The sequence below is a fragment of the Populus alba genome, chromosome 14, assembly GCF_005239225.2.
Source record: "Populus alba chromosome 14, ASM523922v2, whole genome shotgun sequence".
NCBI classification, from domain to species: Eukaryota; Viridiplantae; Streptophyta; class Magnoliopsida; order Malpighiales; family Salicaceae; genus Populus; species Populus alba.
Genome location: NC_133297.1, coordinates 14,603,307 through 14,615,649, shown reverse-complemented (window position 1 = coordinate 14,615,649; position 12,343 = coordinate 14,603,307). Strand labels below are relative to the sequence as shown.

The window sequence follows — 12,343 nt, the reverse complement described above, 5'->3', positions numbered from 1 at the left end:
ATTTTTTTAACTAAGTTTCATAAAACGTTGTTTGTTTTTGAGTTTCAAAAGCGCTTTTGAAAATTTTAGAATTTTTTTTTAATTTTTTTCTTTACTTCAAATTAATATTTTTTTTTTTGTGTTTTCTGATCAATTAGATGTGTTGATATCAAAAATAATTTTTTAAAAATAAAAAAAAATTATTTTGATGCATTTCCAAGTAAAAAACACTTTGAAAAGCAACTACAACTACACTTTCAAACACAACTGTACTAAATATTTTATACACGTTTTTTGCTACACATAAACCTCAACTATAATTTTTACTAAACACGTATCTAAATCCAACTAATCACACCTAACCATACTTTTTTAAAATTTACTTTTTTAAAACCATAACCATAAAAAGTTACCTAAAAAACAAACACTCTATATCGCCAGTCAAAACATTAAAAAATTAAAAACACCATAATTATAAATGAAAAGATATTTTTTTTATCATTCAAATCTCATTTATCAAAGAATTATTATAGTATGTTATATAAGAAATTTTTTAAAAAACCCTATTATTATTGAATACAAAAACAAAAATATAAAAACTATTCCTTTAAATAGGACAACAACAAAAGCCTAATATTATAGAATTAACAAAATTAACAAATAAAAATTATAAACTCAAAAATAAGATGTATAAATGACTAAAAAAACATCTATTTTCTCAAAAAGCTCTTGTTATCAATTTTCTAATTTAGAAGAAACTCAACGTCAAGTTTAAATTGTTTGTGGGTATAAAACCTTCTTGGTAAAAAACTATCATGCACCATGAAAACATTTAAAATAACATTTTTTAAGCAAAACTTCTTTGGTCAAAAAATCAATAATCCTATTATATGGAGGCTTCCGCATCATGTGTCTTTAACATATTTATGCAAGTTACTTCATCATTAGTTATACCACTAAGATTTTTAATAACAACACACAACAGCTAAACACTATAAATTGTGAGACTGTGATATCAACTAATGCATGCGAGAATGAATATTAACAAAATTTACTAAAAATACAATAATTATAGTGAGACATCTAAAATATTTGATTTTTATTAATCTAAGTCTTACTTGGCAAAAAGGTTATTACAACTTTTTATATAAGAAAAAAACTAAAAAACTCTATTAATATCAAATAAAAAAATAAAAAATAAAGAGATAAAATTACTCAATTGTATCTATTTTTTCAAAAAGCTACCGCATCAATCTTTCAATTTTTAGGTTTCAAAACTTTTGATTTATCAATTTTTTTCCAAGAATTCGAGGGGAAAAAAGAGAGTAAAAATCTTCCTTTTAACTGCCATTATACGTGGATGATTAAATAAATTATATTGCTTACTGTGAATTACATTTTGAAGTAAAATTGATAAAATTTAAAGATTTGGGATTTAATTGAAAATGGGATCATAATTTAAGGGTTAATTTGAGGTTTGTCCTAAAATGAGGTTGTCTTTATAAAATGTTAAGAGCATCTCCAATGAAAACTGCTATTTTGAAAAGCTAAATTGATAAAATAACATTTTAAGAGCTTATTTGGCTACACATTAGAGTTTGTGTTTTTTTTAAAACTCACTGAGCAAATGTTTGGTTAAGAAAAAAAAACGGTTTACTGTGTATGGGTCTCCCAGTGAATTGCGTGCGAGACGCAAGGAAATGAAAAACAACAATTTGTTGCTTTCTTACGTGGCTCAATGCATCCATGCTACACTATTCACTGAACAGTGGAGGCAAGTGTCCACTGTTCAGTGAATGCTCCACTGTTTTGGTAGAACCGGGTCCGGTCCAACGCGTAAAATACATTGAACCGGGTCCGACCCAGTAAAATTAAAAAAATATTTTTAATTGTGTTTTATTCACTTGATGACGTGGTATTTGCAGAATTTGATCACAATTCTAATTTGTTCCTAATTATATTTTACAAGTTATGTTCTTGCGTGTTAAAGAAACCAAGAAAATTGTCGGATGTATTTCAGACGTGATGGAATTGTAGATAGTTCAATGGAATATTAAAAAAATATTTTATATAAAGTATGATTTTATTTTATGATATAATAGCCATAGTTAAATTTACAATATTTAAATTAAAAATCATCAATATTAATATATATATATATATATATATATATATATATATTTAAATTATTTTATAACCTCAATTTTAAAACATTCTTAACTAAATACATTAAACTACTTTTTCTTCAACCTCAATTTCAATCACAGTTTTAACCAAACACCTATTTTTTTTAAACCTATCTCAACTAAAATTATTTTTTTCAAACCACAACAGCTACTGCAATACCAAACACATTTTAAATAATATAAATATAGTTTGTTTTACAATATCTATTCCAATAAAAAAGAGCCATTTGAAAAGCCAATTATATTGGAGTGGAAGAAGCTAATATTTTATTATTTTTTAATAAGTTTAACGTTATTTTTTTTTTATATGGTTACATTTAATTGATTTATTTTTTTAGTGGCCTTATTTGATTGGTTTTAGCTTTTTGAGAGATATATAAGAATAATATTTGTGGAAAAAAAATATTTTAGTATTTTGTTTAATTTTTTTTTAATTTTAATGGTAAAATAAATATAAAAAAATTAAAAATAATAATTTTTAATATTTAACTTTTCATGTGACACGCCTGTTGGAGATGCTCTAATGGAAGGCTAGTAGTAGCATATCACGTGTTAACTAAATAATCAATTCTGTTTATTTTTTATATTAAACTTGATATTCCTTCCTTTTGCTGTCCTTTTCTATTTGATTTCAGACCATAGAGGAGGAACTGGGAAGATCAAGGCAGAGAGAGAGAGAGAGAGAGAGAGAGAGAGAGAGTTCTTGTGCTGCTGGGTAGGTGGAGAGAAAACGAGAGAGAGATGGGAGCAATCAAGGGAGCCATAGTAGATGGAATCTTGACATGCATGTGGGTATTCAGCGTTCCTTTGCTGGGTGTTTTCTCCTCCATCATAGCAACATATGTGGGTGTTGAAGCCATGTCCATAGCAGGTCTTTTCATAACCATTAATGTAGCCGCTCTTTTTATGCTAACTTTCAGCTTGATAGGAGCTTCCTGTGGTGGTGCCAGTTTCAACCCTGCTACAACCATAACTCTCTACACAGCAGGCCTAAAGCCTGATGCATCTCTCATGTCCATGGCTTTGCGTTTTCCGGTTCAGGCAGCTGGTGGGGTTGCTGGTGCCATGGCAATTACGGAAGTGATGCCAAAACAGTACAGGTATGTGCTCAGAGGTGGTCCGTCGTTGAAGGTGGACTTGCATACAGGGGCAATCGCTGAGGGGGTGTTGACTTTTTTGATCTGTCTTGCTTTACATTTTGTTTTGCTCAAGGGTCCTAAAAACTTTGTGTTGAAGGTTTGGTTGCTGGCTGTGGCCACTGTGGGACTGGTTATGGCTGGAGGTAAGTATACCGGCCCTTCAATGAATCCTGCCAATGCTTATGGATGGGCTTATTTGAGCAATAGGCACACCACTTGGGATTTCTTTTATGTTTATTGGATTTGCCCCTTTATAGGAGCAACTTTAGCTGCTTTGATTTCTAAATTCCTTTTCAAGGCACCACCAATCAAGGACAAGAAAGCCTGAAGAGGGGGGATAGATCATAGATGTAGTAGCAATCAATATTAGTATTTGATTTTCATCATTAATGTCGCGTGTTTTCGAGTGTTAGTGCCTCGATTATGAATATTTGAGATTATCTTTGCATCTTCAAGAATTGATCTGTTTAATTGAGGTGATTTGTTCTTCATGTTAACTACTTGTGGCTGCAGATGGGTTTGTGCAGACCTATGATTTCAATGGAGAGTGAGGGTTTTATTGGGGCTTAAAACCTCGAAACAGTCGATGTTTGTAATTTGTATTGCTCACTGAATCTAAAGTCACTGTTGATGGTGTTTCAGCCTCCATGTAAAAGTGGTAGGAATGCCAGTTGCTTAATCATGAGTCTGAAATACCCATATTCAATACCCTTCTCATTGTTTTTGATTTAGACAATAACAACTAGCTGGATACATGAGAGAGTGGAGGAGAGAAAAAGTGGAGGAAAAAGCATAGTTCTTTGAGTTGCCAAAGCTCAAATGTCTTAGAAGCCTGCGTTGTCCCTGTCAAGCAGTCAGTTTTGTTTTTGGCGCCGCCATGAACTATGCTTGTAGCTTGAAGTTGTGAGTTTTGAGCATTCATGGATTGTCCAGTCCACCCAAACCCAAACCCAAACCCTAGTCATCGCATGTTTTGAGATAGAATTGGAAGTACAAGCTTTATTTCAGTCTTATGCTTCTTTTCCTTGCCTGGAAGAAAATTATTAGAAGCAAGCAACCAGTCAAAGCCATAGTGGACGGACCATATAAAGAGTCGATAAGACAGCAGGGATGCAAGTTACAGATAAGTAACGGGAGTAAATGATAACACCAATGGAATTTATATGAAACTGGGATCTTTTATCTTATGATTGTGAACGCAAAGCAAAATAAAAGTACACAAACATTGAACTCATAGATAGATTTTGGTACAAGTAATGGTATTATTAAAGAAGAAAATGTTTTCAGGCACCACACTCCATATTGGGTTTGGCTCCGCTACTACATTTAACAGCGAAGTTGATTTCTTCCAAACAAAAAGGAAACAATGTAATGAATTGATAATACTGTCTGCAATCCATGGTTGAATATGAGGAAATCTGAAGTCTCCAAGGGGAGCTCTTCAATCTCACCGCAAATGCTAGAACACTGAATCTTTGTGAAGGACATCACCATGAAAGCAGTAGTAGGATGGATGTGCAGATTACTGACACTTTCCTGCTCCATGTTTTTGTTCTATGCTCTAGATTACTGCAATCCATGGTTGAGTATGAGGAAATCTGAAGTCTCAAAGGGGAACTCTTCAATCTCACCACAAATGCTAGAACACTGAATCTTTGTGAAGGACATCACCATGAAAGCAATAGTAGGATGGATGTGCAGATTACTGACACTTTCCTGCTCCATGATTTTGTTCTATACTCTGGACTCGAGTTTCTCGCAAATGGATAAGTATGGATCTGAGCATGCTCATCACCATTGAAGCGAATTGACAAAAGCTAACTGTGAATCAATGTCCCTTTTCTCCGAGGAATATTTGTTAGGCCTGGAGGCAGGGAAAATTACTGTAGTGGTAAAGCTCCTGGGCTGAAGTTTCTGCTTTGCATTTGCCTTGTGCTCACCATCTACCCTGAACTTCCCAATCTTGACCTTAGCATTCACCAGCTTAGCTGCCAACTCGACATATGAATCTTCCATGGCCTGTGAATTCAAAAAATGAAAAAGCAAAAAGAAAAAAAACGAAACTTGGTTATGTGTAGGACTAATAATTAACAATTGCAATCAGCTAGAGGCTATTGATGAAATGAACTTTTACCTGGCAAAAGTGACGCCAAGGCTCAGATCTGTTCTCTAACGTGCCTAAAATTTCCATCCCAGCCCTGCTCAAAGAGGTCAAGTTTTGGGAGTTGAAAACATCAGCAATGGGGTCATTTACATTTGTGAAGGAAACAACTCCATTTATGTGCTCACTGATTTGCGCATCTTCAGATTCCATATTTCCTTTATGTAGTCCACTCTCCTTCAACTTGCCCTCCTCCCACCACCACCTCCCTTCTCTCTCATGCTGCCAGGGGAGGGCCGGTCCGGTGAAAGTCTCACAACCAGTTGAGACATATCCTAAAGCATGCAAACTATTAACAGGCACATTCATGGTTCGGAGAAAGTTCCATATAGCCTGGCCGCCCAAATTTGCCACGGGGTTCCACTTCACGAGGCTGATTGTTCCACACCCAATTCCTTCAACTGAAGGGTGGTCAATTTGCAGAACAGGAACACTAGCTCTAATGCCAGGAGACTGATCTTTTCTTTGGCCTGTGATCCAAGCACAAAGATCCTTAAGGGCCCTTCTAAGAGGTCTCACCTGTAGTACTTGACAGCATTCTTGGTGCATGTATTCAATGTCCATGCCGTAGTACTTCTCCACATCATCCAAGAGTTCGTCGGACGTCTGTGAGCTCAACCTCCCCGTGTCCAGGCCAAACACCCCCGATTGGAGTATCAAAGACACATCCTCAGCTCCACTGCATGATTTTAAATGCTGTGTTCAATTCATAAAACTGAAAGGCATTGTGACAAAATCTCCACAACAGTACTAATTCCACCAAAGAACTAGACTGCACTGTCTCTCTTGAAGGTTCATTAATTCAGATGGAAGGGCTGGATGTTTAGCATAAGAAACTGACCTCGTTTAAACGTAATTGATACCTAGACAACGACACTTTGTACAATTTATACACAGCTTGTCCCTTAATGCTATTCTTTTTTTCAGAATCTTGCGAAGGATTTCTCTACTCTTCGCGTTTTTCCATTCACATCGTTTTCTGCTAGAAGCGTGTCTCTATAATAGCTGACGTTTGCATTAATTTATTTATATATTCTAAATGATCTTGTCAAGATCGCATTGTCGATCATTATTGGTTGCTTAATTGATCTGGCTGTCATGCTAAATATATTTTTTAATTAGGAATCTCCCGTAGCTGTGAATCGTGATAGCTGAAAGAAAAAGTTGAATAGAAAATGGAAAAGATTCCAAAGAAGACAACCCAAAAGCGTCGGCCACAACTGGGAGCTCTCTTAACTGTTTTGATGATCATCATCAATAAAATAATAGCTTACCAACAAAGAACTTTCCCTTTTGAAAAAAGGTCAGGCTGCGCTTGCTCTTTCCCCTTTATTTTAACAAAAATATTTACAGAACCTAACATCTTCTTCTTTCATTCTCAACATTAAGAACTGCATATACTTTAACTCCTGTTGCAACGACCCCTCATGTCATTGTTAGGGTTAGCGTAGAATCTTTCACCAATGAAGTATATATGTTCCTTGTGCATGTTTCTTTTAGAATTGGAAGTTCAGACGACAATCTTCTATATCTCATGGATTTTTGACAATTTATCTAAATATCTACATTAAAAATATCCAACTAATCGAGAGACATGGGCATGGCATCAAAGTACCTGAAAGAAATGGCGCTGCCATCTACAAAATCTTGAAGGGCCTTGTTGATAATTGCTAGAGGAGAAGCTTTCTCAAGTTCTTTTGCCAGCTTGCCATGATCTTCTGTTACACCTTCAAGTTCAGCCTTCTCAGTAATCTCTGCAACAATTAGTTGAGCCTCAGGAATTACATGAAAACAGACACTTTGATGATGAGGTACATGGGAAGAGCCAAACTGAATATTACAAAACTAAATATTAGTTCTACCTTTTGGTCTGAACATACCGAAAAAGAAGAAAAACACAAGGCCACCTTTGATCTCATGGAAAGATACTGAACAGAAGAAGCTGGTAGTGAACCTCGACTGCCACAAGCGTCTGCAGCATGAAGGGTCATGATCATGAGAAAACATTGCAACTCTGTGTCCCTCTAAAAACAAGAAAACACAACGCAAAACTCATTCCCTTTCTCTAAAACCTCCGTGTCTTTGTTTTGCTGATAGCTGGAGAACATATATTCCAGGAAGAGAGCTTGAAAAGGCAGTAGGGTTTCAGGTTCATTGAACCTGGTCACTCCAGAGTCCACAGTTTACATAAAATCTCACTTGGCAGGAAAAACAAATCGGTAACCATACATATAGTACGTAACACATGGACTCCATGATGCCACCAACCTACTCCCGTGTTTAGCTTTTTGGCTCATGGATGATTAAATTCTTGTATTTTATAATGTATTTTTTTTAAAAATATATTTTAAAAAATTCATTTTTTTTGAAGTATAGTTAAATGAAATAATGTGTTTTGAGGTAAGTCCTCTCTTTCATTTTTGGTGCAGTATTTATTTAGGTATGGTATTTATTTGGCTATTAGTAACATCCTATTTAAATATATGATTCAGTCTAAACAGTCAAAACATAAAAAAATCTTGGACGATGTTCGGTCCAAATGAAGTTAATGACTTCATATTTTAAATTAAGATGTTAATTTTATATGACTTACCCTTAATTTTTTTATTCAAGCATGCCCATTTTTTATATATATAAACTAATGAAATGTATTTTTTAATTGATTATAAAAATAATATAATTTTAAAAGTTATAATTTAACTAGTTAAGTCCTCATTTTAATCTTTAAAAAATTACCGGTTCGAGTCCTATAAATTTTAGGATTATTAAAAATTTATATGGTTATTAATTTCAAGATTTGTGGGATTAGTCGAAATGTGCGTAAGCCGAGCCGGATAACCATATTAATTAAAAAAAAATTATAAAAAAATAAATGGAAAATAAAAATATAAGAAGAAACTAAAAGCGAATAAATGATCTTCACTGGGCCTGAAGTTGATCTTGGGAGTGGGTCTTTGGAGGCTTGAGGTCTTCCACCAATGAACCACAAATGTCCATCTGAAAACGCAAGCAAGAACACATTTGTGTGGAAGCAAAACAAAAGGAGGACATTTATCACTCTACTTCCCCTCCACAGACGCAAAAACTATGAATTATCCACAACCACTGCCTCCCTTCTTTGCCATTTCTCCTCCTCTCATTAGCCTAAACCCTCCCTTCAAGGAACCATGCTCATAAACTTCTCTTACTCTCCTCTACCCCCTTCATCTTCTCTTCCAAGATTTTCCAACTCGAAGTCACCCGTTTTAGAACCATCCTCTTTAAAATCCAAAACCAACTTTCTTAAACCTCTTCCCTCTTCACCTTGCTATTCTTCAAACCTTAGTTTTCACCCCAAGACTCACCTTTTCAGTAGATGCCCACATGGGAAAAGGTTGGACTTAAGGTCATGCGCTGTTTCTGGATTTGACCTGGGGAACTTTGAGTCTGTTTTAGAGGCAGCTGGAGTATTGACAGCCATTATTGTTGTTCATGAAAGTGGTCACTTTCTTGCTGCTTATCTACAGGGTATCCATGTAAGTAAATTTGCTGTTGGGTTTGGTCCGGTTTTAGCTAAATTTAGTGCAAAAAACGTTGAATACTCATTAAGAGCTTTTCCACTGGGCGGGTTTGTGGGGTTTCCTGATAATGATCCAGAGAGTGATATACCTGTAGATGATGAGAATTTGCTTAAGAACAGACCGATATTGGATAGAACGATAGTGATATCAGCTGGTGTTATTGCTAATATTATCTTTGCTTATGTCATAATCTTTGTTCAAGTATTATCAGTTGGTTTGCCTGTGCAAGAGGCCTTTCCTGGGGTGCTTGTTCCAGAAGTTCGAGCCTTTTCCGCTGCTTCCCGAGATGGGTTGCTTCCCGGGGATGTAATTCTTGCTGTTAATGGAACTAACTTGCCTAAAATTGGGCCAAATGCGGTATCCGAGGTTGTTGGTGTCATCAAGAGTAGTCCTAAAAAGAATGTGTTGCTTAAGGTTGAGAGGGGAAAACAGGATTTTCAGATTGGCGTCACCCCGGATGAGAGTTTTGATGGAACAGGTAAAATTGGAGTTCAATTATCACCCAATGTAAAGATTACCAAGGTTGTAGCCAAGAACATCTTGGAGGCATTTAATTTTGCTGGAAAAGAATTTTTGGGTCTTTCATCCAATGTGGTGGATAGCTTGAAACAAACTTTTTTAAACTTCTCTCAATCAGCTAGTAAGGTTTCTGGTCCGGTTGCTATTATTGCTGTTGGTGCAGAAGTTGCAAGGTCGAATATTGATGGACTTTACCAATTTGCAGCTGTGCTCAATATTAATCTTGCAGTGATAAATCTCCTTCCATTACCTGCTTTGGATGGGGGTTCCTTGGCCTTGATTCTCGTAGAAGCAGCGAGGGGTGGGAGAAAGCTCCCTTTAGAAATAGAGCAGCGGATAATGTCATCCGGGATCATGCTTGTTATTCTCCTTGGACTATTTCTTATTGTTCGGGACACCCTAAACCTTGATTTCATCAAAGATATGTTGTGATAATTTGTCAAGGCCTTCAAATAAAAAATGAGTTGAAGTGGTATGGAGCTGGCTTCTTGTCTGTTTTCTTGATGATGATGTCTCAAGGGGGAGAATACTTAAGACTCTTTGTTCCTTTGTCGAAATCGGTTTTGGAAAAGGTATTCGTGACTTGTTTCCAATTGGTATCATCTTATGTTGGATCTTTCTTGTAATTCTGTGATTCATAGTTTCTTAAATGATTATGGCAGCACTAAGAAGGGTTATACAGTTCCATACCCAAAATTCTGTAAAGATATCTAAAGAACATACATTCTTTCAGAGTTGCTCCTTGCTAATTTAGCTCATTTGGAATGAAACGGAAACTGCCCATTGAGTAATATCTTTTGCTGGTTGTACCAGGAAGAAGTTAAATATATAGATAGAAAACTTCTTGTTGGTATAATTTGTTTTGGTTCTCCATGGATAAACAATGCGTATTCTGAAAACTCTACCACAAAAAAACGAGTTTTGATTCGGTTCTAACATTAACAGAATGAAGCAAGAGCATGTTGAATGAATCATAGTCTGTCTGTTTAGCTCATGCATCAGTGCGTGTATTCTACAAGTTGACAGATGTAAAATCTTATGCATGTTTTTTATTCTCGTTTAATTTTAACTAGCAGGAACTTGTCAACACTTTGTTTTTTGTGCTTCAATTAAACTGCTGAAAACCCATTCATCAGAGGACCTGCATCCACCACAGTTCGCAGCACCAGGGACTGGTAGCAAGGGGCATGATATATCAACATGCAGATAAAGGTCCTTGATTTGAGATGTGCTAAAATGCAGATACATGCATGGGGGATCGTCTTTTTTTAGAATACCTTGCTTGATGGATGATCAATTCTATTATCCATGTACTTGGTCCGTGAGGTTACTGAGCTTGTAAAGGTAGCATTTGTGAAAAAAACTAAATCTGCATATTTCAGCTTCTGAGAACCATTGCTGTTGGTGGAAGGATGGATGAAGGATTAAGATTAAGAAAAACTAAAGGTAATGAACGTTTGCAGTCGTACCTATGCACTCTCTAGCTACCGGCACCGTTTTTAGCCCTTTTTACTCAAAACGATTTTACAAATAAAAAATATTAGTGATTTTTTGTAAATTTGAATTCGTTTTGGTCCCTGGTGTTTGAGGTTTGTATGGAATGGTCTGTACACTTTATTTGTGTTAAAATTTGGTCCTTGTATGCACAGAAGATTGGGGTTTGTATGGAATGGTCTCTAAACTTTTATATGTCGAGAAGAGAGAATCGATGAGAGAAAAGAGAGGACAGAAAAATGTTTGTGTGTGTATTCCAGAGTTGCTATAACAGTTCAAAAATAATATTTAGATATTGTTGTTACCTATGCATTGTTATTTTCGCCATGAATATCAAATCAACCTTCCTATGCATTTGCTTAAAGTAATTTAATAACTTTATTGTATATTGACTTAAAATTTGACAAAAAAAAAAAAAAACCAGGAAACAATTTATTAAAGATATCAATTACCATCTTGAATACATACAAATCAGAAGGGACGTCCAAAGAGCAACAGATCCAAAAAGGGTTCCTCGCATCAAAAGTAAGAAACCCTAAAAATCAGTCCTCCGCTCGACGGCGCATTGACGGGTTTCCTCCGCCTGGATCAAAGACTTGAACACTGTCCCCGCTGCTTGATGTGCTAGCAATTGTAATGGCTTCTCGGCATCCCAAGAAAACTACTATGGAAACTTCTTTTACAAATCCTTTCCTCCAGCTATTTTCATTTTTGTTTTTCCATTTTTTTCCTTTCTTATTTTTTTTATCATCAAAGTTTTTGTTTTTCCAATTGCATTCTTCTTTTTTCCAAATTAATGATCAACTCCTTTGAAATTATTTACCAAATTTGGAATTCAAAGAATTGAGGCCCGAAATGATAAATCAGGCGCGGAAACCGAGAAAAAAACTTTAATTTACAATAAATTTGTATCTGGAATTATTAATTTTTACTAATAATTAAAATTTTTATATGGATAAAAATTGAGTCAATCTACGTTTTTTTTATTTGGGAAAATAATCTTCTATTCTTATTTTATTTTAATTTGAATAAATTTTTTTTTTGTTTTTTTAATCTTATTTAACTTTATTAAATAATAAATATGTCCCACATGATAATGTGAAGTGGATATTTTAAATAATTTTAAAATAAAAAAATAAAAAAAAATTTAAAGTACAGATACTTAATATAAAAAAAAATAAAACTTCTTCATATATAATGTCAATTAACAATTATATCAATATATATTTAACGAAATCTAACAGAAACACTTGATTAGATAAAATTTAATAATTTATATGTTCAAATAAAAAGAAATTGCATCTA

At 34.7% G+C, this 12,343-nt stretch overlaps 3 protein-coding genes across 6 annotated transcripts; 2 read left to right on the top strand and 1 right to left on the bottom strand.

The window, feature by feature from the left end:
- The first annotated feature begins 2,797 nt into the window (after nucleotides 1-2,797).
- Nucleotides 2,798-3,804, top strand: LOC118040316 (aquaporin SIP1-1). Its single transcript, XM_035047220.2, has one exon. It carries the CDS (start codon nucleotides 2,907-2,909, stop codon nucleotides 3,630-3,632), a length of 726 nt encoding a protein of 241 aa, XP_034903111.1. The 5' UTR covers nucleotides 2,798-2,906; the 3' UTR covers nucleotides 3,633-3,804.
- A 641-nt stretch (nucleotides 3,805-4,445) lies between these two features.
- Nucleotides 4,446-7,639, bottom strand: LOC118040296 (5'-adenylylsulfate reductase 3, chloroplastic). Of its 2 annotated transcripts, none has more exons than XM_035047199.2 (4): nucleotides 7,328-7,639; nucleotides 7,081-7,219; nucleotides 5,439-6,144; nucleotides 4,446-5,323 (listed from the first exon to the last, which is right to left on the bottom strand). In XM_035047199.2, the coding sequence occupies exons 1-4, from the start codon at nucleotides 7,470-7,472 to the stop codon at nucleotides 5,096-5,098; spliced, it is 1,218 nt and encodes a 405-aa protein (XP_034903090.1). In that variant the 5' UTR covers nucleotides 7,473-7,639; the 3' UTR covers nucleotides 4,446-5,095. The 2 variants fall into 2 exon arrangements, with proteins under 2 accessions (XP_034903090.1, XP_034903098.1); XM_035047207.2 differs by having other exon boundaries at nucleotides 7,346-7,637.
- Nucleotides 7,640-8,473: 834 nt separating this feature from the next.
- LOC118040325 (membrane metalloprotease ARASP, chloroplastic) lies at nucleotides 8,474-11,346 on the top strand. 3 transcript variants are annotated; one of them, XM_035047240.2, is made up of 2 exons: nucleotides 8,474-10,116; nucleotides 10,681-11,346. In XM_035047240.2, exon 1 carries the CDS (start codon nucleotides 8,633-8,635, stop codon nucleotides 9,974-9,976), a length of 1,344 nt encoding a protein of 447 aa, XP_034903131.1. In that variant the 5' UTR covers nucleotides 8,474-8,632; the 3' UTR covers nucleotides 9,977-10,116; nucleotides 10,681-11,346. The 3 variants fall into 3 exon arrangements, with proteins under 3 accessions (XP_034903131.1, XP_034903121.1, XP_073260307.1); XM_035047230.2 differs by having other exon boundaries at nucleotides 10,621-11,346; XM_073404206.1 differs by having other exon boundaries at nucleotides 10,618-11,346.
- The last annotated feature ends 997 nt before the right edge of the window (nucleotides 11,347-12,343 follow it).

What these genes read in the sequence shown, in the direction of transcription:
- LOC118040316 (XM_035047220.2), top strand. Translation starts at nt 2,907, where the DNA reads ATGGGAGCAATCAAGGGAGCCATAGTAGATGGAATCTTGACATGCATG.
- LOC118040325 (XM_035047240.2), top strand. Translation starts at nt 8,633, where the DNA reads ATGCTCATAAACTTCTCTTACTCTCCTCTACCCCCTTCATCTTCTCTT.
- LOC118040296 (XM_035047199.2), bottom strand. Translation starts at nt 7,472, where the DNA reads ATGTTTTCTCATGATCATGACCCTTCATGCTGCAGACGCTTGTGGCAG. An exon ending in GGCAGCGCCATTTCTTTCAG is followed by an intron (nt 6,145 to 7,080) that starts GTACTTTGATGC and finishes AAAATCATGCAG; the next exon opens with TGGAGCTGAGGATGTGTCTT. An exon ending in CTTGGCGTCACTTTTGCCAG is followed by an intron (nt 5,324 to 5,438) that starts GTAAAAGTTCAT and finishes TTGAATTCACAG; the next exon opens with GCCATGGAAGATTCATATGT.